General features: G+C 59.9%; 1 protein-coding gene and 1 long non-coding RNA gene across 7 annotated transcripts in view; one reads left to right on the top strand and one right to left on the bottom strand.

Moving 5' to 3' along the window:
• Window positions 1–24,277, bottom strand: part of CAMK2B (calcium/calmodulin dependent protein kinase II beta) — an 80,202-nt gene that overhangs the window by 31,285 nt on the left and 24,640 nt on the right. For all 4 annotated transcript variants that reach the window (XM_039242970.1, XM_039242971.1, XM_039242972.1 and 1 more), the window contains exons 2-3: window positions 17,903–17,997; window positions 2,258–2,317 (exon numbers count right to left, since the gene is read on the bottom strand). In XM_039242970.1, coding sequence (XP_039098901.1) covers window positions 2,258–2,317; window positions 17,903–17,997 — 155 coding nt within the window. The remainder of the gene's footprint in view (window positions 1–2,257; window positions 2,318–17,902; window positions 17,998–24,277) is intronic.
• On the top strand, window positions 13,209–15,488 carry LOC120238900. Of its 3 annotated transcripts, none has more exons than XR_005530327.1 (3): window positions 13,209–13,443; window positions 14,473–14,737; window positions 15,174–15,488. It is a non-coding gene; the product is annotated as an uncharacterized LOC120238900 (long non-coding RNA). The 3 variants fall into 3 exon arrangements; XR_005530326.1 differs by lacking the exon at window positions 15,174–15,488 and adding an exon at window positions 13,854–13,936 and having other exon boundaries at window positions 14,473–14,847; XR_005530325.1 differs by lacking the exon at window positions 15,174–15,488 and having other exon boundaries at window positions 14,473–14,847.

Below are 24,277 nucleotides of genomic sequence, written 5' to 3'. Positions count from 1 at the left end.
GAAGTTGGCACAGGAAGGGGAGCCCCTCTCAGAGCCCCTGACCTGTACCTGGCTTCCTCTCCCAGGGGTCTGGGGGCACTTCTGTCTAGGGTGGAGCTGGGCAGACTCAGGCCAGGGAGCAAGGGGCTCCCTTCACCTCCCCCGGAGGAATCTCTCCCACTACTCCTCAGAGAACCCCTCCTGAGTCTATAGAGCATGTTCCCCCTGGACCCCAGTCTCAGCCGTGCATCCACCTCTTCTGAAATGTTCTGTCTGCACCCCAGTGTCAGCCCACCGTCTGCCTATTCTGGAATGTTCCAGCTGAACCTTAGCTCTGACTCCCCTGTGTTCTGGAATGTTCCCTCTGCACCCTAGTCTCAGCCCTGACTCCCTATGTTCTGGAATTTTCCAACTAAACCTGTCTCAGCCTTAACTCCCCGTGTTCTGGAATGTTCCCTCTGCACCCAGTCTCAGCCCTGTGTCTGCCTGTTCTAGAATGTTCCAGCTAACCTGTCTCAGCCTTAAATCCCATGTTCTGGAATGTTCCCTTTACATCCCGGGCTCAGCCTGGCCCCCTCCATGTTCTGGAATGTTCCCTCTGCACTCCAGTCTCAGCCTGGCCTCCCCATCTTCTGGAATGTGCTAGCTTAACCTATCCTGTCTCAGGCTGGCCTCCCCCATGTTCTGGAATGTTCCCTTTGCACCCTGGGCTCAGCTCTGACTCCCATGTTCTAGAATGTTCCCTCTGCACAGTTCTGCCCTGTGTTTTGGAATAAAGCTGCTACAAGGACTTGAAGGACTGATGAGAACCGACCAGGAACTACATGGGGCATCCAGGCAGGGCAGGAAGACGTGAAGAAGTGTCTCAAAGTACCACAGAACACCTGGGTCCTCCTCGCTTAAGAGGGGATTCCTGAAAAGTGCTCAGAATGGTGGCCTGCCCTCAGCTGGTGCTCACAGGATGCAGGGGAGAGGCTGCCAAGGAAGGAGTTGGCAGCGTGCTGCTATCTGCCAGGAGCACGAGGAGAGAGGGGAGAAGTGCCTGGCGTCTGGCCCAGATGCACAGAGGACAACAGCTGGGGCAGTGGGAGGTCAGGCTGAAGCCCACCATTCACCCAAACACCCCCTACCCCCTGCCAGTGAAGACTGGGCCGAGGTCCCTGTGGACGCCTGTGTCAGAGCCACTTGGTGAGCTGGTGAAGGTCACAATTCCCAGGCCCACCCCAGGCCCGAGTCAGGCTTCCTGGTGACAGATCTGGGTCCAACGCACTCACCCTGAGAATCTGGAAGTAAAACACGCTGGCCCAGGCCCACTGGCACAGGGGCTACCCAGGAAGTGGGGGATCTGCCTCCCTACCCCTCCCACTGGTCCAGGACAGCTACAGGCAGGGCTGGGCCCCCAGGCCCAGCTCTAAGGCCTGGCCGAGGCTTCCTGTAGCCCCTTGGGCCTCCGGGAGGCTAAGGGTCCTGGTCTGGGGGTGGCTCCTGCACTGGCTGCCCCCACCGCCTGCTGTTCATACACAGTCCTGGGTCCTGTCCTGGAATGACTAAAGCAGAGTCCTGGCAGGAGGGTCCCAGGACTTCACCTTGATGAGCTCTGGGGTGTCCCTGTGGCAGCACACCCAGAGTCCCCTCCGTGCCTCCTGGCTGCTTCTCAGAGTGGGCTCCAAGGCCCTAAAGGGCCATACTCAGGGAGGGACAGGCAGGTACACACAAACCCCTGCTCCACAGGGCAGCAAGCAGGGGCCACATGGGTGCCACGTGGGTAAGGGGTGGGCACATGGCTGAATGGAGGTCAAGGGGCCCGCTTACTCCAGGGTCTGCAGCCCCTACAACTGTACCACTTACGGGGACATGATCTGGGCTTTTAGGGCAAAGGGCTCCCCCAAGGCTCCCGGGGCTCTGTGCCCCTGCCGAGACCACCGCCCCAGGCCACAGCGCCAGGGATCGCAGGGGTCAGCAGCGGTTCTCCAGAAAGAGACCTGGGACCTCAGCCAGGACGACGCCTGCTGGGGTCTCTGAGGATGTTCTCGCCAGAGTCACACACAATTTGGGGTTACAGAGCGAGGGGAGGGGGCCCATCCAGGTGGAGTTCCCACAGGAGGCTGCCCCAAACCCCCAGAGTCTGATGTTTCCAGGGGCCACAGGGAGGGGCACATCTATGGAGAAGGAAAAGCGGACCTTCTGGTAACTCTCTGCAAGTCCGGCCATCGGGGGAGAAAGCCTGCTGACAGGGGGAGTAGAGAGGGGGGCCCCAACCCCTTGGGGGGCTGCTCACCGATGTTGGAGTGCTTCAGAAGGCGGCAGATTCGAGCTTCTCTCTCCAGTTTCTGGTGATCTGGGGACAGAAAGTGACATGGTATAACCTTGTGCCCCAGCAGCCTGTGACCCCCTATGCCTGGCACCACGGAGACGGCCAGCTGCCAGACACACTCACTGCCTTGGAGAAATGGCTGCTGCCTTCCCAGTGCGTGTCTGCCAACCGCCACAGAGGGGTCGCATCAGGTCGTGCTCCTGTCCCTGCAGGGGCCACCCCAAGGCCGGCTGGGGCAGGAAGAGGCTGCCAGGTGTTTACAGCTCTAGGCTACGAGGCCCGCGGAAGCGGGAACCCGAGGTGGTTCAGGAAGAGAAAGTGTGTTGGAACTGAGGGCACCGATTTCATCCTTCACTTATTTGTCCGAATTCCAAAGTCTACAGGGCCTCCCGCTGAAGCCCAGTGTGCCCTTCACCAGCAGCCGTGTGGCCGGGGTCAGTGTGGGCCTCAGCAGGACCCCACGGGGGACATCTGGGGTGAGGCTACATAGATCTACAAAGCACAGGCCTGGACTGTGATGGGCGGCTGAGTCCAGGCTCCAGGGGAGCTCGCCATGGGCAAGAAGCAGTCAGAACGAGCTGCTGGGAGCCCTCCCTGCTCCCCACCTGCTCGTGGCCAGGGCTTCAACTCCAGAGGCTGCCCCTCTAAGGACTGAGCAATTCATCAGAGATGTTCTACTTCAGGGAGCCTGGGGCTTCAGTCCGTGGAGCATCCAACTCTTGATTTCGGCTCAGGTCACGATTCCAGGGTTGTGGGATCAAACCTTGAATTGGGCTCTGCGCTGAGCATGGAGCCTGCTTAAGATTCTCTCCGTCTTTTTTTCTCTCTCTACCCCTCTCCCACGACTACGTATGCTTTTGTCTCTTTTTATTTTATAAAAAGAAAATTAAAAATAAAATTATAAAGGGACACCTGGGCGGCTCAGTCAGTTAAGCACCCGACTTCGTCTCAGCTCAGGATCTCACGCTTTGTGGGTTCAAGCCCTGCGTTAGGCTCTGTGCTGACAGCTCCGAGCCTGGAGCCTGTTTCGGATTCTGTATCTCCCTCTCTCTCTGCGTTTCACCCCCCACCCCTGAGCTCATTCCTTCTCTCTCTCTAAAATAAATGTTAAAAAAATAAAAATTAAATAAAATTATAAAGAAATGTTCCATTTTACACAGATGTCACCAAGAGAATTTTAAAAGTTAATGGAGGTTTCAATAGCAAAGTACTTGAAGTACCCACAATTTCATCATCTAGAGAATGCAGAATTAACGTGGCTGCAATCTCACAACACAGCACACATCAACGTGCACACACCACCCTAACATCCCCACATAAGGCTGAGTGACAAAAGCCACTTAGAAAAGAAGCCCTAAAATGCACTTTTGTTCACCGAGGTCAACACACACAGGTCACCAGATACACACGTGTGGCCTAAACTTCAAGAACGGCAGGGGGTTTCCAAGTTATCAGCGTGGGACGCAACGGGGGAGGGGGTCCTGGGGTCCTGATGCCCCGCCGCAGCCCTGCGCACGCTGAGCCCCCCAGAGCAAGAGTCTGGGGAGCACATTACCAGACCACCACCCGGCTCACAGGGACGGGGGGCAGCACCGCCTGTGGGGCACTGTTAACATGCTGAGTACACAGGGTCCTCGGAGGTAGGAAGGCCCCTGTGCAGGCTGCCTCGCCCAGTCCCTGCTGGGCCCTGGGCCGGGAGACGGTAGGGGGCCGGGGGCGGGGGGGAGGCAGACACAGACACACTCAGTGTCTTTCCTGAGCAAGGGGGTGGATGTTACGTCCACAGACAGGAATCTCTGGGAACACCTCAGGTCCAGCTCGGCCTCCCCCCTCCCAGCACCCGAGCCTCTGGAAATGCTAGCACCCCCTGCCCTGCCCACCCAGCACCCACCTGCCTGGCAGGACACCCAGGAGGGCTCTGGCAGAACCAAGGAGAGGTGCTGGGCTGAGGGACAGACCCTGCCCCCACCCCTCCCTCATGTCCACACCCAGCGAGCCCTGGAGGAAGCTGAGCACCTGCACACAGACAGCAGACCCTGGAAGCAGTCCAGGCATCACCATCACCAGCAGTGGGGGGTGGAGGGGGATGAATTGAACACGCCTGTAATGGAACGCACACAGTGATGACTCCACTCCATCTGTGTGCAGCTCAAAGATGGGCAGCACCAAACAGCACTCGGTCCAGGGCTCCCTGGACCTGAGGCCCACCTCTGGAGGACAGCAGAAGGCGGGTGGGGAAGGGGCTGTGGCCACACAGCAGAGGGCTGTAGGGAGCTGGCTTCCTGCAGGCCAGAGGGAGGGCTGATGGGGGCAGGTGTGTGTGTGTGTGTGTGTGTGTGTCATGCTTTGTGCTGTCATTCAGAGCGTTTTCTTTTTCTTTTTTCTAAGCTTATTTATTTTGAGAGAGAGCACGAGTGAGGGAGGGGCAGAGAGTGAGGGAAAGAGCGAGAACTCCAAGCAGGTTCCATGCTGTCAGCACAGAGCCTGACACGGGACTTGAACTCATGAACATGAGATCATGACCTGAGCCCAAACCAAGAGTTGGACACTTAACCAACTGTGCCCCCCAAACGCCCCTGTAGGATTTTTTTTTAAGTTACTATCCGAACATTTTTCAAACTCAGAGAAAAGATGCAAACAGTGAAGTCCTCAGAAAACGCACATTTGTATAATCGGTCCTCCCATGTGCATGCACTTACTTTTTCTGAGGGTCTGACAGAAGCCACACTTGGCATCCTTTTACCAGGGAACATCGTGGTGCATGGTGTGCGTGTAAGAGCAAGGACACCATACTGATAATCTCCGTGCACAGCCCCGTGCACAGCCCCGTGCACCAGGTTGAACGTGGCTGCAGACCTCGAATCTAACCTACAGTCCACATTCCGGTTTTGCCAACCGTCCTGGTAACACTAGAGCTGACCTTACCACACACCCCACTGTGTGCGGATGCCAGCTCAGAAGCTCATCCCCATGTCCTTGGGTCACGGAGAGCTCAGGAAGGTAGGGTGGTAGGAGCTGGGGCAGTTTCCTCTGGGGAAAAAATGCCTGATTTGGGTCATTTTATGTCATTTTTATGACATAAAAATCAAGAGGAAAATGCATGTGGGAACCCACCTTCGGGAAGCAGGTAACTCAGAAGGCTGCATTTCATTACTGAAAGCTGCTCTGGAGGGCACAGCTTCCGGGCGCGTCGGGGCAGATAAATCATCTGTGTGGCCAGGAGAGGAAGCCTGGCTGCCCAGCCCACATGGCGGTGTCCTTCCCATGGCCACTCAGGTCCCCAACCCTCCAGGCCGGCAGCACTGGGCTGGAAGAGGCCTGACGCGGCGTCCGTCACCACACACGCTGCAAGAGAGCCCGTGTGTGCACGCCACATCCAGTCAGTAACAGCACTGCCCCCAGAAAGCAGAATTATGGGCTTATTAAACAGTAATGTACTTTATTCTTCATATTCTCCCCAATGTCGACAACAATCTTGTTACTTTTATGATTAGACAAAATATTGTTTTTTAAAAAGGATCTGATCGTGTCTCCCATGAGCACAAAGCCACTGATGAAATGAGGGCACGTCGTGAAAACCAGCCATGGGGACACCTGTCCTGAAATGAAGTCTAAGCCGCTATCACCTGACCTCAGGACATCCAGGACAGGTGCGTGGCCGTGGGAGGAAGGAGCCAACCCCCTAACCCTGCCCAATGGCCTTTGATTTCTTCCCACGATGTTGGGAAAGTCATTTCTTAATTTCCAAACAAACATCATAAACCCCATCATGGACACGGGTGAGTCAAATTTAAGCCAGTTGGGCCCACTGGAAGCACATCCTGGTCCTAAATCATCAGCGGGACCTGGGAAGAACACCTGCACCTGCTGAGGCAGGATGGGCCAGCGACCCAGAACCAGCCCTGGGACCCTCAGGGCCCGTGCATCTGCTCATCCCTGCTGCCTGCCTCCTCCTCCTCCCCGGGGCTCCAGTCGCAGGGGCCACCTGGGCTTCGGACACACCAGTGACCACTGAGCAGGCCCCGGGGCCAGCACCTTCCCAACCATGCTCACCACAGGACGTCCTGGCCCAGCGGGCAGCAAGCTACTCCAGGAGGGGCTCACCAGGCACCAGCCAGGGCTGCGGGGGCTGCGGGGGTTGAGGGGTCCTAGGACCAGGCCTGCCTGGAGACCTGGCACGAGGCTCAACAGGGCACCCCCCAAAGGGCTGTGGCCAGCTGTCCTGAGTGTGCAGCGCTCCGGAGTTGGCCTGAGGCCCAGGCACCTGCTGACTGGGGTCCCATGGCCGTGGCCACAGCGGTTAGCGTTTTGTTCTGGAACGACAGCACACATCACAGAACAGACACAGCACCCACCCGTGCAGCTTGTGAAACTGAGGACAAGAAAACCCAGGAACCGGCCCCACTGACACCCCGCATCCGGCCCCCTCTCCCCAGTCTTCCGTGTCAGACGTGCCCCACACGTGCACCAGCTCCAGGAACTGCGCTTTGAGGTCATTTTCCAGGGGAGGGTCTGAGGGTGACTTCTAAACAGGATCGGGACACAAGTGGGGTGGGGGGCCAGGGAGTGAGGGCACAGGCCAAGTTCCCCCAACTTCCGGGAGCCTCACCCCACAGAGGGGAGGCTCCTCTGCCCTTTTCCCACCTGAGGACCCGAGGCCAGCACTGACAGCGTCCTGGGAACCCAGGAGACAGGGAGCAGGTGGAGCATGGCTGTGAGCTCCAGGGACAGGGGAGGCCCTGATGCTGTGTGCGGGAGACTCAAGGGGGACCCCGTGCCAGAGTGAGGTTCTGGAGGAGTGTGCATTCACGGGGCAAGATGCAGTTCTCACAGCCTCTGACGTGGAACCCTGCAGGGGACTCCTGAGCTCAGTGTCTCATCTCGTAAATGCTCGCAGGCCCTACGCGGAGACAAGCCCAACGGCGTGCATGCAGGTCCTGGAGCCAAAGGCGCCGTCCCATCATCCCATCGAGTCCATTCGCTCCCGTGAGGAGGGTGCTGGGCCATGCAGGCAGAGGAGAAACGCCCCCGGGGTGAAGCACAGCATTCCTTTGCGTCCACGGAGAGCGTGTCACACAGTGAAGCCAAACCACTTCTCAGCAACACCAGCTACACTGACGGGGCAGTCTCCCCTTCCACCCTCCTGTCGATGCCAGCCCCCCTGGGTGTTTCCACTGCACCGTGTGCCAGGTTCGCCCTGCCCCCAAGGTGCCCCCAAGAAGGGGGCCCCTGCACACCCCCCCGAGGGGACAGCAGATCCTAGACCCCAGAGGCCCCCAGGAGAGGAGAAGAGGCAGTCACTAGGCCCTGCCTGGCACCCACCGCCACAAGAGAGATGGACAGGGGCCCCCAGGGGGAGGAAGAGATAGGTGCCTGCCACATACAGCCACACGAGGGCGCTGTCTGTGCCACATACACCATTACACAACAAAGCCAAGGAATGGCAGTGGGGGACTGAAGCCAGCCCCCCACCCCCCACATGGTCCTGGCCATAGCACACACCAAGTACCTCAGGTGGGGACTCCCCAAAACAGGGTCTCCCAGGAGGGATCCCCCCATGTGGGGTCTTTTCCCCCAGGCAGGGTTCCCCCAGGTGGGGGCACCCCAAGTCAGGAGGTTGAGGGTGGTGGGAGGGTGCACCCACAAGTGTGAGAGGACATTCATGGGCCTTGCAGTGGGAGCAGCAGTCAGGGTCCAGGGAAAGAGGTGCACAAAGGTAGTCAGGGTCCCTAAGGCCAGGACTCGACCCCAGGCTAGGGGCTCCTCACGGCTCCCTCAGGGACGCAGCCCTCCCAGCCCTGACACCATCAGCCGCCATCCCCTGGTCCCCACCTGCTCCCTGTCTGTGGGTGACTCAGAGCCGAGATGGGGGCACCAGGAGAAGTGGGACAGGAGGGATGTGGGTGGGCGCCTGGTCCCACGTCAGCTGCCAGGAGCAGTGGCAGAAGGACACCCGTGAGGTGGTGGTGTGGGTGGAGGAGGGATGAAGGCGGGGAAAAGCCCCCCTAGAAGAGGAGCCATCAGCCATGTCCCCTCCCAGGCTTGGTGGGGGACAGGTGAGGCCACCTCTCGGGAAGTAGGGGTAACTGCCAGTCGTGCTGGGTGGAACACGAAATACCACATGGGAAGTCCACACGGCCCAGCAGGCAGTGGAGGCTTGGAGGGTGGCTGCTGGGCCCCCCAAGGACCCCTGGGACAGGACAGGCACTGTCCTGGGAGGCCATGCCAGCACAGGGGCTCCATGGGCCTCCTCAGCTCCCCTCCTTCCAGCCTGGAGGACGTCCTGGGGACGCAGGGACAGCAGGGCTAGGAGGCTGGCACATGTCTGGCCGAGGTCACAGGTCACGTCGGCTGCCATCAGGATCCTCCACCCAATCTACTAGCTCCTGGACAGAGCCTGTGGGGATCTGCGTCAGGTCAGGCCCCTGCCCTAGGGTCACCATGCACGTCTGCATGGACACAGGAGGGTCCACCAAGGCCCTAGGAGAGGACAGCCAGCCCTTGGGCTGTGGGGTGTGGGAGTATGTGTGTGGCCTGGCCCCAGAGGGAGACATGGAACAGTGCTGGGGGGGCACATGGGGTGGGCAGTCACAGGGCTGCCTCGCTGTCAGCTCGGGGCTACGCACCAGGCAGAAACAGAGCCCCAGGGATGCCAGGTGCTGACCACCTCAGGGGGTGGCTCCCTTGGGGGGAGCCATAGCCTTCAGTCAGGGGTGGGGGGAGCTGGCTCCCTGGTCCACACCCTGCATCCAGCCTGGGGTCCACAGGGCCTGGAGCTACTCAGGCTCCTGCTCCCTCCAGGCCAAATCGGCAGTGACCCCAGACCAGCACCATCGAGCTACGGGGTGCCTGTGTCCCAGCCTCTGGTGGCCAACGGGACGCTGGACATGAGGCCCTGAACCAAGCCAGACCTCACTCTGAGTCCGTTTCCCGTGTGTGAAAAGGGGGGGGAGGTTCCAGGAGGGGCCCCGAAAGAATGGAGACCGCAGCCCGCAGCCCCCACCTCCGCCCCTCCCCCAGCCTGTTCTGCAGAGCTGGGCACCTGGGCTGTTCGTCCCACTTCCCTCCTCCAGCCCCATCAAGGGAGAAACCCTGGCAGGTGTCCCCAGATCCTTGGTCCCTGGTTTCTGTTCTTGGGAAGCAGAAAGGACCTGTGCCCCAGGGGACAGGCTGCACTAGGCCCTGGGACGTCTTTGAGAGGCTCCGACCCTTCACTCCCAGCCATCTCCATGCCTGCACTATCAGACTGCAACAGGGAGCTTTCTAGAACCTTAGGAGGCTCATGGATATCCACATCACTCTGCACACAGGCCAAATATCAACCCTGGAACTCTGGTGTTCCAAGTTCTCAAAGCCCCAAGAGATGCAGCCGTGGAAGCCAAGCCAACAACCCGGTAGCTCTGGGCCTCTGTCCTGGGCATTCACACCTCCAGGGTCCCTGGGAGGGCCGGGTGGCTTGGGGAAGAGCGTGTCACAGAAGATGGGCAAGTTCTGAGCACCTGCTGACACTGGTATCCCTAACCATCGGCTTCCCGGAGAGCACTGGTTTCAGGAAGGATGCAAAGTCTGGGTCTGGCCTGCTGACGGGACTCACGGGGCTGGGAAATGTGGACAAATCAGCCGAACCCAGAGGCGGGGCAGGGTCCACCTCGGGGCAGCGTTTGCTGTTTGCTTCGCACAGGCCCCTCAGGCTGCCAGGGGCTCCCCACAAAGTAGGGCTATTCCAGTTGCCCCAACTTTCAGGTGGGGCACAGGGCACAGTGAGGGTGGGGGTGCGGCTGGAGGGCACGGGGGGTGTGGGGAGGGCTGGCACCAGAGCCCGAGTGCGGGCAGCAGTGGGGGAAGGCCCCAGCCGCCCTGTGGTGTTTCCTGCAGTCGTGCTGCCGCCGTGGCCGCGTGCCGGAGGAGTGACAGAGATGAAGAGAGCTCCCGTCACAGGCTTCGCATGTTTTGTTCTAAAACGGCAACTGGGCAACCAGCAATTAGAGCGCCGACATCAGGCAGCTGCCCCACCCCGCAAGGGCGTCCGTGCCACCCTGCAGCTGCCTCTGGGACAAAGACAAGCCACTGGGCTCCACCCACACAGCAGCACTAAGGCCTCTGAGCTGTTCGCAGGCCACATAGGGCCATGTGGCAGCTGGGTCCCCAGAGCCTGCCTCCCTGCCTCCAGTTGGCCCCCCCGCTGCACTGAGGCCTTCCTCACTCCTTCCTCGGGCTCAGGGCCACCACCCCACATGAGCCACAGGCCCTGCAATGCAGCAAGGACTGAGACTGGGACCCCAACACCCATGCAACGTAGCTGTGGGCTTCCTGCCCCCTCTGCTCCCATGTGAAGTCCCCCCACCCCACAGCCACTGCCCCAGGCAGGCCGGGCACGGTGCCCTCCCACCCCCCTGCCAGAGAAAAATCATTCACAGAAGCTGATCATGTCCCACGACGGACATCAGGGACACCCCACTCTCCTGTCACCGCAAAGCCTGCCTCCCACAGCCCAGGCTGCCCACGCTATTCCCAAGTGTGTCCCATGTACCCGCGTGACGTGCAGTGCCCTCCCTGGGCGCTGAGCCACTTCTGGCCATCCAGGGTCAGTGTCCTGTGTTTGCTCATGTCCATGACCCTCAGGTAGGGCCCCATGCTCACCAGTGGTGACTTTCCTCTGAAATCCTCAGTTTCTTCGACCATGAAATGGGACCCTGTCACCTTCCAGAGCAAGGGGGTGTGGTGACACAGGAGCCCCCCAGTGGCCACCTCCTTTCCTACTTCCTTCCACAACCTGGGTGCTGCAAGTGCTACTGGGTAGGGTCTCATCACAGCCCAGCCCCAGGACAGCTGCCGTGATGCTTCCTGGGCACCACTGCAAGGACATGCTCTCGGCAATGGGCAGAGACCGAGTGCCTTCTGCACGGGCACGGCCCCAAACAGTGCACCGCTTACCCGTCCTCATTCTGCTCAAAGACAAGCCCGGACTCCGCAAGGCCTCCGGGACCCACTGAGCCAGAAGGTTGGGGCCAGAGGCTGCAGCTGTGCCGGCCAGAAACGCTCCTCTGACCCTGCACCCACCTCCAGGGGGCCCTTGGTGCATATGGAGCGGGCAGTGGTGGTGAGGACCCCTTCAGATCTGGGGAGTGGCAGGCAGGCCAACGGGCCCTCCTGGTAACCCCGGCCCTCACCTTCTCCCAAGCCTCCACAACTCAAAGGGGTGACCCCTGCGGCTGCCTGACCCCACTCAGGCCTCAGGTCAGCAGCTCCCCAAGCCCCTGGGATGGACTCGGCTTCCACAGAGGTGGCCACACCCCAGAATCACCAAACCCCAGAAGCAGGAGGCCCAGGCTCTCCACCTCATCATCCGCGAGGCCACCAAGAATGGGGAGGGAGTGTCCACCAGGACCCCCATGGGCACAGCCTGGCCTCTGCGCCTTTTCCTTTTCTGCTCTTGCCCTGGGCCCTCCTCCCCCACCCTGCCCCCATTTCCAGAAACTCTGATTTGGTCTATTCAGTAGATTAATCACAAAAACAGCTCTGTTTAGCATTGTCTAAGGAACCACGGAATGTCCAGTTAAATTTGAATCTCAGATAACTAACTAATTTGAATTGTCAGATAACCAACAAGAATTTTTTAGCATATGTATGGCCCAAATTCAGATAAACAATGAATACTTTTCTAGTGGAGGTGCCATTCAGTTTGGGCCAAGTTTCTATTCAGGTTTTTTTTCATGGTCTATTTGGAATTCAAATTTAACTGCTAAATGTGGCAACCCTGCCTGTCCCCCTCCTCCTCTGACTCAGGAATGAGGGTCCCCAGCCCCAACTCCTCTTGTTACCCCCCCTCACTTGCACAGGGGGCCCCCAATTCCTCATTAGCCCAAGGCCCTGCAACAGAAACTCGAGAGACCGGGGCTGTGGAAGGGGAGGGCCCAGAGGGAGAAACCCCCTTCCCACCCATCCTCCAAGTCCCTGGGGTGACCCCTCCCACTGTGCAGGGTGCCCGGGGAACCCCCACGTGAGGGCAGAGTGAACTAAATGTTGGTCTGGGGTCTGGGACATACGTACTCTAAAAAAATCATTGTTTATCTGAAATTGGGACCCGCTTAGACTGTGAGGCTGTTGCTCAGCCCCTGGCCTGGGAGGAGCCTGGGGACAGGGCTGAGTGGAGTGGAGGGGCTGCCTGAGGGGGTGCTGGGTCCAGGAGCCTGAGTGGAGGGAGAAGGCAAGGAAGAGGTTCCCGGGGCTGGGAAGGGGAAGGGAGAGGAAGGGGGAGCAGAAGAGAGGGGAGGGGTAGAGCCTGGCAGAGAGTGGTCTGAAGGAGGAGATGAGAGGGGTCTGGACTAGAGGAGGGGAACGGTGGGGAGGGGGGGGGGAGGAGGGTCGTGGCTGGGAGGGCAGGAAGGAAAGGGAGGGAGGGGCCCTGGCTGCGCATGCTCAAAGGCCTCTGCAATGCGGCGGCATCCTGTCCTGCGTTAACCCAGTTCCACAGAGTCCAGTTGTCTTGCAGCCTGTGGGTCAGGGGGCCTGCCGGAAAGGCTGCCGCAGGAAAAGGGAAAGCCCCATTCCCGCCCTCCCTGCCCCCCTTGCCGGGCCCCCTTCCCACACCCCTTGACTCCCCCCCCCCCCACCTCAGCTCCTTTCCCAGTGTGGGCCAGGTGGTCAGGTTTCCTGGGGAGAGACGGGGCGGGCTAAGCTCCTTTCCCATCACACCTTCCAGTGGGGGTGCCCCCAAAGCACAGGGGCCACAGGGCCCTAAGGAGAGGGTGGCCCCAGGGGACCCAGGCAGGGAGCTGGGGGTGAGCTGGGCATCAGCTTGGGGGTGAGAGGAGGCCCAGAGGTGAGCCCTGATCTCACCTGTTACTTCAGTCCCCTCATCTGTGAGGTCAGCCCCCCACCTAGAAGGTGAATCCTACCTGTGAGGCCGGTTCCCACCTGTGAGGTCAACCATCATCCCTCCTGGCTGGATGAAATCTGAAGCTGCTGGTGCCTCAGGGTGCCCCAGGCTCTGCTCGTCAAAGCTGTGTGTTACTGAGAAACAGGTGCCCACCCTGGACCTCAGAGGATGTGGAAGGGCACTGAGAAGCCGCGTGAAGATTCAGTACTGCTGATCGTCAAGGAGTAACAGCTGCTGGCCCCAGTCCTTGCATGGTCTTTCCTCCCTTGTGGTGAGTCTCTGCCCCCGGGGTCGCTCAGGGCTCAGGCCCACAGTTTGCCCTTCAAAGACAACAAAACTGCCCCAAAGAGTGGCCATGTGGTGCTGCCCGGGAACCGGGGCAGGGCCCACAACAAGACAGGCTTTTGAGACTTGTGTGCCCCATGGATCTTGCCCTAGACAATTCACTTCCCTCTACCTCCTTTTGTTAGTGGGTCTTTAATAATCAGCTCAGCGTGTTCAGACCCTCCTTAATCACATACAAAACAGGTCTTTGCCCCTAGCTGGGTGCCATGTGCGGGTGACCTGGTGGCTCCTGGTAGAGTCAGTTCCTGGGCCAGGGTGGGTTCTGTGTGTCCAGTGCCAGCTCACTCCTCCTGAACCCTCCACCCTGTGTGTGGCCGGCCACTTCCCTACCCTCAGGAACCTCGAAGGACGGTGGCTGCTCCCAGCGGAGATGTAGCCCCTCCACACTGCTCTGGACTCGAGCAACAGCGGAAATGAAGGTGGGGGCAAGGTCTCTGGGTCCAGTCCTCCACCCCCCCCTGCACCCTCCTCCCTGCCATGGGCCCCCCTCCGTCCCCTACTCCCAGAAGGACAACAGCTGGGCACACATCTCTGACGTGGTCTTCCTGGTGATGGAGCCGGCCACCTGGCAGGGTGGGAGCCCTGGCTCAGGACACTCTCTCTGACCCTGAAGGGACAACCACAGGGTGACAGCCAGGCCTTGCCCCGCCCCCCCTTGGGCTTTGCCACAGAAACACAGTGCAACTTGGACATCCCAAAGGCTTAGGTGTCTGTATGTCCAGGATGACCAGGGGCCTCCCCTGCAGACCCGACACGGCAGCAAATGCCCAAGACACCCCCCCTCACCCCCCTCTCGGCCTCACAACCCAGGCACTACTTGCCCTAGCATACGCGTGTCTCCTCAAAGGTCACCCAACAAAAGCTCGTGTTCCTTCCACCAGAAGCCTTTATGGAGCGCTCACCCCCCACCAGGCCCTGGCAAGGACAGAGTACTGAACGAAGTCCCCACCCACAGGGCCTGGAAGTCCAGTGGGAAAGACAGCAGTGGAATAAAAACAGGGTGTCTGGGTCCCAGATTCCACTAGAGGATCAGGGAGACCCCTTGGAGGAAACGCCATCAACACAAGTTAAGCAGACAGAAGTTCGGGAAAAGCATCTCCAGAGAGAATACATGTGCAAAGGCCCAGGGGTGCCTGGAAACACTTGGAAGAAGCCAAGGGCTGGAGAAAAGGTCCGGAGAGGGAGAGAGAAGACAGGGCCAGACAGCAGCATTAAGCCAGGTGAGAACTTCAGGCTTTGTGAAAGCTGGCCCCAGGAGCTTCACGGAGAGGGCAGCTCTCACCTGGGAGCAGAGAGGTGCAGAGAATAAACCAGCTGTGAGTGCCCTCCAGCAGTGAGTGGTTGGTGGGGAAATGCCCACAAGCTTGAGGATTTCCAGGGCAGCTTCATGGGGTACTGGGATCTGGAGGCTGGGCGGGCAGACCTCTAACCGGAAAGGGGAGCAAGGTGGAGAGGGAAGGTCTCAGGCAGCACTCTGCCCATGAGTTCCTTCCAAGCACCTTCTCCTCATACTGCATGGCCAGGGACAAATACGTACTAGCTTCATCCCTCTTTTATGGCTGGGGAAACTGAGGTACAGGGTGGGCACGTGGTGTCGAGACCAAGCGCAGGGCGGAGACCCTGTCCCCTCACCCCTCCCACTGCCCCCTCAACTAGGAAAGCCGGGAGGGGCTGGGAAGGGTCCGGGGATGCCGAGACCCCGGTCGCAGGGAGGCGGCCAGCTGTCTGCAGACTCCTTTTGTGCCAGAGGAACGCGCTGAACGCCATGTGCAAAGTGACAGGCCGTCTGGGACGTGCTGCGAGATGGGGGTGTGGGGCTACAGATGGAGCTGAGAGCTGACAAATGCTGAAGTTGGGGGATCGTTCTGTCATTTTCCCTAGATCTGGGGATGTTTGAAATTTTCCATAATAAAGAGTTACGCAGGAAAAAATAGTCCAAGACGACCACGGTGCGGGGTGCCGCGGAGGTAACAGGGCCAGCCTCTCCAATTACCACTCCCCGTCCCCAGCGGCACCCCGCGAGGACACTGGCCTGGGGCAGGGCACCAGGGTCCGCTCAGCTCTGTGGCAGCACCACTGGTGGGGCCTCCAGGGGCCTGGCCGCAGCGACACAGAGGCCGAAAAGCAGCTGTTGGTCATGAAGGGGCCAGCAGGCACACTGCGGCAGGGGCAGAGGAATGAGCAGGCGGAATATACCTCCATTGTAGGCCTTGCCCATCCTGGCCCTCCCTGCATGTGGAGCACTTTGCAGGTATAAACCCAGGGGTGGGGAGGGTGGGGCGCCTGGGCAGCTCAGTTGGTTAAGCGTCCAACTTCGGCTCAGGTCATGATTTCATGGTTTGTGTGTTCAAGCCCTGCATCAGGCTCTGTGCTGACAGCTTGGAGCCTGGAGCCTGCTTCCCATTCTGTGTCTCCCTCTCTCTCTGCCCCTCCCCTGCTCAGACCTCTCTCTCTTTCTCACCTTCCCCATCTCTCTCTCCAAAAGTAAACAAACATTAATAAAAAGGATAGACAAATAGCCAATATGTGTATGAAAATACAATGCTTTCTCTCTCTCAAAAAGAAACTTTCTTTTTTTTTTTTTTTTTACTGCACCAGGGTGGTTCAGTTGGTTAAATGTCTGACTTCAGCTCAGGTCATGATCTCATGGTTTGTGAGTTCAAGCCCCATGTCAGGCTTTGTGCGGACAGCTCAGAGCCTGGAGCCTGCTTCAGAGTCTGTGTCTTTCTGTCTCTCTGCCTTCCCCCACTCGTACAATGCCCTCTCTAGCTCTCGCACGCTCTCTCTCAAAAATAAAACAAAACATTAAAAAATAAACCACCAACCAAACCGGAGAGTGTGACGGTAGTTTAGAGGAGCTGCATGATTCCATAGAAATATACCCACATGCTTTTCTGCTTGAGCCTCACAAACTCCTATTCACTCCTCAAGACCCTCCCTGGTGCTCACATCCCACACATGCAGTTGTAGTGGCTTCTGTGGATGTGTTTGCTCAAGGCCAGGCATGTGGGAGAGGCTGAGTAAACCTGACAGATGAGTGAGGGTCTCCCTCACTAGTCTGGGGGACATCTGAGGGTAGACTCTATCCTCTCGCTGTGGCCAGGAACAAGCCTGTGTTCCACCTGCCTTACAGACTCCACGTGTGCAGACATAGCCCCCAAAACCTGGTTAAAGCCGGCATCCCACCAGCACCCCCACCCAGTGTAGGGGACGCAGCGGCACACGCATTCAGGAAGTGCTTAGCCACACTGCTTTAGCACTATCGTTACCGCCACAGCCCAAACATGGGGGCTGAGCTGTGCGGGCGCACAGGCCTCACAGAGTCAGCCCCTCCGGCCCCCTCACCACGCCAGGCCCAAGCCAGGCAGTCCCCCAAGCTGCTCCCTCGCCATCAAGGGACAGTCGGGACCTTGTGCTTCTGGATCTCCCCAGAGCCTCCCCACGTGGTGCTCAGGCTCCAACACACACAGCAAACAGAGGACATGGGACTGTCCCTGGCTGGCACTGCAGGCTCCGCACCGTTAGCAGGGACAGGAGTGCTGAAGGTCTGGTACACAACAGGCGCCCAAACAATGCCTGGATGCAACTCAAAAAATGGCGCAGGGTGGGCTCAACTGCTTGCCCTGCTGGACTGTCCATTGCAGGGCCCAGAGCCCACAGACTGAGGTGACTTTCAGCCCCAGTCTGGGGGAGACTCAGACCAGCACTGCCTACACCCAGCACCCCTTCGGTCAGAGAAGGAGCCTGTGTCTAGACACTCACTGGGGGTCCCCTGAGAGGCAAGAGAGCACCTGGGGCCCAGGGGTTACCTGGCCTCCTTCTGAGCGTGGGGTTGGAGGAGCAGAGGGACCCACATGCTGCCACCTCGACAAGGTCCTCTGGGGGCCCTGCTGGATCCCCTGCCCAGATCCCAGCCCCTCGGCCCCTTGAGTCTGCACATGAATCACCTGCCTGTGTCCTACCCCACGACACGGACCCCAAAAGAGCAGAGTTCATTGTGCACACAACAGGCCACCACCCAGCAAGGGCTTGGGGGTGCAGGGTGGGTGGGGTGAGGCCATGTGCCCAGGGCCAGCTGCAGCCTAGTACCACAGCCCCCTGCATCCCAGAGCCCTTCCCAGCGCAGGCGGACAGCCCCCTGCTGCAGAGGACATGGAGGGGTCATGCTGGCAGCCCTGTCACCACCAGTCTTCAGGCCTCCAAGGACTGCCGCCTCCAGCCCTCCCTAAGCCCCCAGACCAGTAGTCAAGGTGCAATCCCAGCATGAGGGTACAGCTCCCTCTTGCCGCTGTCCCTCCCCCATCGGGCCAGGGGCACACCACTCACATCCGGCCGAGCTCTGTGCCTGCAAGAGCCTGGCCCACGCCGACACAGCCCATGCGTACCTCTGGCTGACAGCTTCTTGGTGTTGATGATCTTGGCTGCATACTCATGGCCGGTGCAGAGCTTGACACAGCGCCGGACCACAGAGAAAGCCCCCCTGCGGAGGAAATGGGGGACAGAGACAGGAGAGATGATTAATCTTCCTGTGAGCACCCCACACCCAACCGTGAAGCCCAGCCTGAGCAGACGCCTGTTTGAGAAAGAGACGCCAAACGGGTCTGGACCCCTTCCTTGGCGCCTTCCCCTGGCCTGGGGGACACCCCGGCATCCTCGAGGGTCAGCTGTGACGGGGGCCTGCCTGAGGCCTCCTAGCATGTGCTCTCGGGCCCTCGGCACCAGACCCCAGAGCCCCATGGGTCCTGTACAGAGCGACCATCTGGCCCAACTCCAGGCAGTGCGGCAGGCTTGGGACTCATCAAAGATTTCAGAGGGAGGGAGGAGCATCGTGTCACTGAGCTGCACCGCCGGAGGACGGGGCCCTTCCCTGGTCCTCTGCCTCCACCAGGCCTGTCACAGCAGAGCAGGAAGGGGGCCCAGCACCAGGGCTGAGGGCCAGAAACCTGGGAGCACCGGTTATCGCTGTGGGGCCATCTGGAGAGGCCGTGGGGACAGGCCACAGGCACTGCCCCTCGAGAGGGGACGGGTCTGCCAGAGACCAGAGAGGAGGTCTCGTCAGAAGGTCCAGGTTTCTGAGAACGCTAGACCCGGCCCATGAGACGGGGCCGAGGAGCCAGAACAGGAAACGACCTGGGCCGTGTCTCAGGCCAGCGGCCGGCCGCTGGGGACAGGCGGGAGCACCCCTCCGCTGTCCTCCCGGCAAAGCTTGCCAGGCGAGAGCCCCAGGGCACAGCCTCCCCGCCGTGTACACAGCCAGGTAAACCCGCAGCCACCGAGCTCCGGCTCTGGGTGATGCCAAGGCGGCATCTTAAATAGAAAACACTCTTTGCTACACAACAGCCCCCCGCATCCGTGGTGTCCTTCCAGTAGCTTCAGTTACCGGCGGGCGACCAGAAGCAAAGACTCCTTCCGACACACTGTCAGGTCAGCAGCCGCCTCATATGGTGTCACAGGCCTTCAAGAGCCACCTCTGTCACCACCTCACTGGGCTTGTCATCCCGTCAGGCTGGCATGGGAAGAGGTAGTGCAGGGCAGTCAGAGGGTCTGAGAGGCCATGTCCACACGGCTTTCTCACAGCGTGCAGTCACACCTGGCACACTTCACCGTCCCTGCTGTGTCTGTCCCTGCGTCTGACTCGGAAGTTCAGCAAAATCACAAACACGCATGCGGCTCAGAATGGCACGTGCTGTCAGGCGTTCTCCAGTTTCAGGCCCTCCCAAGGAGGGACTTCTGTGAGCCTTCTTGAGATAAAACTTGGTCAGAATGTACTATTGGTTTCCCTGGAAGAAACTAAGTAGCACGCTAACCCTAACAACCCCGATCGTCATTCGCAATGGTGGCACTTAGGGCCGCGTCTCTGCTTTCATCGATGTCCACCCAGGAACTGGGCAGTGGCTGCCTCTGGGCAAGGGCTTGGGGGGCAGGCAGGTTGGGGGACGCGCACTATTTACTCTACAATCTCTGCCCTTGTGATCTTCCTTGCTGTGTAAGAAAAAAATATAAGGGAAGCATGACTTTTTGACCCTCAAAGGAGAAAAGCCACCAACCTCCTGCCAAACTGGGTTTTAATCCTGCTCTGTGGCCTCTTGGCCACACTCCATTGGGCTGAGTGTCATTTTCCTCATCTGTGTAAGGAGTGAGAAAGCTCCCAGGGCTGCCCGAAGGGTGAGTGAGGCGCTGCGTGGTCACCTGCCCGACACTGCCCTGGCCTGGTGCTCACCAGCCTCGCCCCTGCTGACCCCTGCTCCAGGGAGGAACAATGCTGCATCTGCAGGCCTGAGCAGCCACCACCAGCTTTGCCCGAGCAGGCGCTCTGCAAGCCCCTGTGGACAGTCAGGACCTCCTGTGCCTGAATGTGACCTCACGGCGCAGGGCTGACCCCCAGCTGGCAGTTGCCAACAGCTGGACAGCATGTTTATGGCAAGCCTGTGGCAGGCAGGGCGCCTGGGGAGGCACCCAAGGACAGAGGTGGGCTCACTCTGGGAGCAGGGCCAGACCCATCAGGCCCTTCCCCCAGCTGCTGTCCAGACAGGGGAAGCGCAGGAGAGAACAACGGGGAGCTGGCAATCCTCCTGAGCATAGGGCAGAGCGCACGCAAAAGGACCCAGAGCCGACGCCCAAGAGGACGCTCTGGACAGTCAGCTATGCAGACCCTGCCCAAGGCTGCCTCTGCATGTGGGGGGGGGGGGGCGGGGCGGGACAGAAGCACAGAAGCTCTATGCCTGGGATGGTGAGGGTCTGTTGTTAAGGGCACAGCAGACAGACGTCAGATACAGAGGAAACGAGAGCAGTAGACACAGTGCATCCAGCAGGCACTCAATAATGGAGCTCATGGGGAGCTCACTGGACACAGGCCTTTTCCTCCCGGTGTCCTGCCTGGCAGGTGTGGGGAGGGCACTTCCTGAAACCTCTCTGCGGTGGTCCCTGCTGCCCAGCTAGAGGAAAGTTATAGAAAGAGCTGCCCCCCCTCCCCCACTGGACATCTGCACCCCACACCCATCCAAACCCAGTCCAGGACGAGGAGCAGGGCCTGGGGCTCCAGCCTCTAATGGTAGATGCCGTGTAGTTGGTGGGAGAGGCCAGCCAGGCGCGCAGGGCAATCCGGGCACTGAGCAGCAAGGAGAAGCTGGCTGGCGGGCAGCGAAGCTGGGTGAGCCCGGAGGCCAGTGCGGCTGCAGGTGACCCGTGCTCCTTAGGCTTCTGGTCGCTGTGGACCCCCAATCTCTGCCCACACTAGGTGTCTGCCCCTTCACCCTCAGCTGTCCCTGAAGGACTCAGAAACTGCTCCTCCCACATGGGCCACCTCCCCTCCCAGCCCCTCTGCCTCCCCCTTCTCCAGCTGCTCTGCCAGTGGGTCCTCAAATACTGAGCTGTCACGAGGAGTCCCCCAGAACCGCAAGTACGAAGAAGCATGTGCGTTTGGGCCACCCGCTTGGGGCCCCAAAGTCCAGCTGAGGTCCGCACGCCCCTCCCTGGGGACTTACTATCATCCCAACAGAAGAGACAATGCCTCTGACAAAGGGCTATTCGGTGCTCTGAGCTCCCAGGACGGCCCCACAGTAACCAGGATCTTTTTTAAGCCTTCAAACCAGCAAGGACGCTAAGCACATTTTCCTTTTTTAATTAGCTCGACGTGACTTTTTAAAAGCCCCATAACATGCTTGCTGCCCAGGGGCCTCATGATCTGAACGCTTTATTCAACTCACTTTAAAACGTGAGTTCAACAGCGGGCACCTGGCAGGAAGTGTGGCAACCTGTGGGTTCAGAGCCATTTCCCCACCAGGCCAGCCCTCTTCCCACCTTCCTCCCTGCCCTTTCCTCCACACAGGCCCCTACCCTCCCAGCTTCTCCCCGACAAGCTGCCCTGGCAGCAGCCTGCCACGTGGTCCATGGGCCCCTGGAGCTTCAGGCAGCACGGGGCTGGCCTCACCTGGATGCAGTGCCGGACCGGACCGTGGCCCCATTACCGCGGTCTGTGCCTCTATGTCCCATGCTGTGCTGGAGCGGGTGCGGTGGGAGGTCTGCAGGCCTCTCAGGGTCTGATCAGGGGCCCCACTGCCTCAGCCCCTCAGAAGACGCCCCCATCCGTCCACAGATGCCCCCAACCCCTCACTCCCTGTCGTTCTCGGGGCCGTCCCTTCCTCTCGATCCGCACAGCCAAGCGCGCTCGACTCCCGGGGCAGACTGCATAGGGCACGCCTGCGCGGAGGCGCACGGCTCGTCTGGCCCCGCAGCCTCTCAACTGCCCCCACACGCCCTACCCCCACCAAGTGCCAAGTGGAACCCGCCGCCCACGCAGCACCTGCAGGGGAGGACTTGCCACTCCCAGGTCCGCCCGCCTGCCGCACCCGCTCAGCCAGCACCCCGCCCCTGCGGGCCCCGCCTGTGTCTCCCCTGCCAGCCCCGCCCCGGTCAACCTCTCTCCCTCCTTGTCCGCTCCACCCGCCCCACCCCTGCATACCCACCCCGCGGCCCCTGCCCCGCCCCTGCATCTCCGCCCCCCCATCCCGGCCCCACCCCTATCAACCTCGCTCCCGCCCCTGTAGGCTCCACACGCCCCTCCCCTGAGCCCCGTCCCACCGCCCCTGCCCCGCCCCTGCATCTCCGCCCCCCCATCCCGGCCCCACCCCTATCAACCTCGCTCCCGCCCCTGTAGGCTCCACACGCCCCTCCCCTGAGCCCCGTCCCACCGCCCCTGCCCCGCCCCTGCCGCCCCTCCCTCCCCTGTCAACCTCGCTTCCGCCCCTGTTGGCTCCACCCGCCCGCTCCCCCTGAAAGCCCCGCCCCTCACCCTGCCACTCCCCCTGTCAACTCCGCCCCCGCTCCTGAAACCCCACCCCTTCTGTCGACCCGCCCCACGTCTGCATCTCCGCTCCGCCGCTCTGTTCCCACCAGGTTTCTGGGCGGACACCGCGGGGCAGAGGCAGACCCTCTCTGGGCACCGCCCCCCCTCCCCGGGCCACTCCCCGCCTCGTCCGGCCCTGCCTGCCTGGCCTCATTTGTGAGGCTCAGAGGCAGACATGTGCTCCCGGGGCCTTCCCCGCAGCGAGTTTAGCCACGACCCATGTCCCTACCCTGCGTCAGTCCCTTGGAGGGACCACCGCATCCCAGGGAGGTCTCACATTTTAGAGTCAAGAAAAGCAAAAAGGGGCAGAAGCACTTGGCTTGTCCTACTGCTTCGGTTCCCACTGCACGTTAATAAATGGGTGTTCTGGGACCTTCCTGAGGCTGCCCCAGTCCATCCTCCCTGGCCCCAGGTGGGCTCAGCTCTGGGGCGTACCGGCCACAGCCCCGGCATGGCCCGCGGACACAAGCCAGGGAAGCCTTCACCTGTTCATTCCCGTTCACGTACACGAATCAAGCTATTTATTCGTGTGCTAGCTAAACATTCTGTCCCACCTTTGAGTGAAATGAGCTCTTGGGGACGAAGAACTGAAGTCCTTTGGTATTTTCAATCTCCACTTAAGCAACTGGGTGGAAAACAGTAACTTCTACATGAAACAGAGGGCTGGGATGGTCGTTTTTATGTATTTTCCTGCTAATAATAATAACAATAATAATAATACGATCCATGCTCACAGGGGAATAGTCAGCAAGATGGTTTAGACCAAGCTGAAGGTGCCTGGCCTCCAAGACCTGTGAGCAGAGCCCACCTGTTGTTTATATCGCTCTGTCCTCTCCTTCTGGAATACACTGTGGACAAGCCTTCCTTCCACAGCATGACTGGTGGCAGCTGCAAACCGCCTCACCAGAGAGGCCAAGAGGGTATGTAAGCCTTCCTACCTCCCCAGCCCCAGGGCTGGAGCTCGAGAGGAGATGGTGCTGGTCCCCGACAGGACTTGCGCAAGCATGTGTCCTGCTCGGCGGGGGTCCCGCTGCTGGAGTGATGTCCAGGGCCAGAGCCCCTGAAGGCTGCCCACCCCCCAGCAACAGGCTGGCTCTTGGGACCCTGGGCACTGCATCCCACTCCTGTGCAGGGAGGAGATGGGAGAGTGGGCCTGGAGAAGCCCGGCTGCAGACCAGCGTGGGCAGTGTCTTGCTGTTGCTGGGCACCAGCGCCCCCATGGCCTCCGCAGCACCCACACCAGCCACGTGTATGAGCGCCTGGGTCATGGAGCACCCTCTTTGTTGAGCTTCGCTGCATATGCCGTCTCCACTCTCTGACCTAGATCATGGCTCTTCCTCTTCAGAGCAAAGAACATTCCTTCCATGCCTGCCAAGCACTTCCTCTACTGGCAGGCATCTGGGAGGTTCCTAATGTCCTTCCTCAGAAACCGGCTGCTGTGGACAACTCAGCTCCACAGAGTTTCTTTCCAAGGACACTACAGCTGGGCGATTCACAACTCACAACGACACCAGCTTGTGCCTGCCATGGTCCCAGTGTCCAACCCTAGCCTTTCCCAGGCTCTCAGAATCCCAGCAGCCCCCAGTGCCAACCTCCGAGCCCAGAAAGGTGCTAAAGCCTCGTCCCTGCCATGCTAGTGTCCTAGGGCCACCTTAACAAAGCACCATAGACTGGTGGCTTAAACAACAGAAATGTATTGTCTCCCAGGTCCAGAGGCCAGAAGTCCAAGATCAAGGTGTTGGTTCTTCCTGAGGCCATGAAGGAGGTTCTGTTCTAGCTTCTCCCTAGATTCTGGGGATTTGCTACAGATTCCTGGTGCTCCCTAGTTTGTAGAAGCATCACCCTGATCTCTGCCCTCATGGTCACATGACATTCTCCCTGTGTGCATGTCTCTGTCCAAACTTCCCCTTTTAGA

This window comes from Hyaena hyaena, unplaced genomic scaffold (genome assembly GCF_003009895.1).
Source record: "Hyaena hyaena isolate Hyena2069 unplaced genomic scaffold, ASM300989v1 scaffold_218, whole genome shotgun sequence".
NCBI classification, from domain to species: Eukaryota; Metazoa; Chordata; class Mammalia; order Carnivora; family Hyaenidae; genus Hyaena; species Hyaena hyaena.
This window is presented reverse-complemented; position numbering and strand designations above follow the sequence as displayed.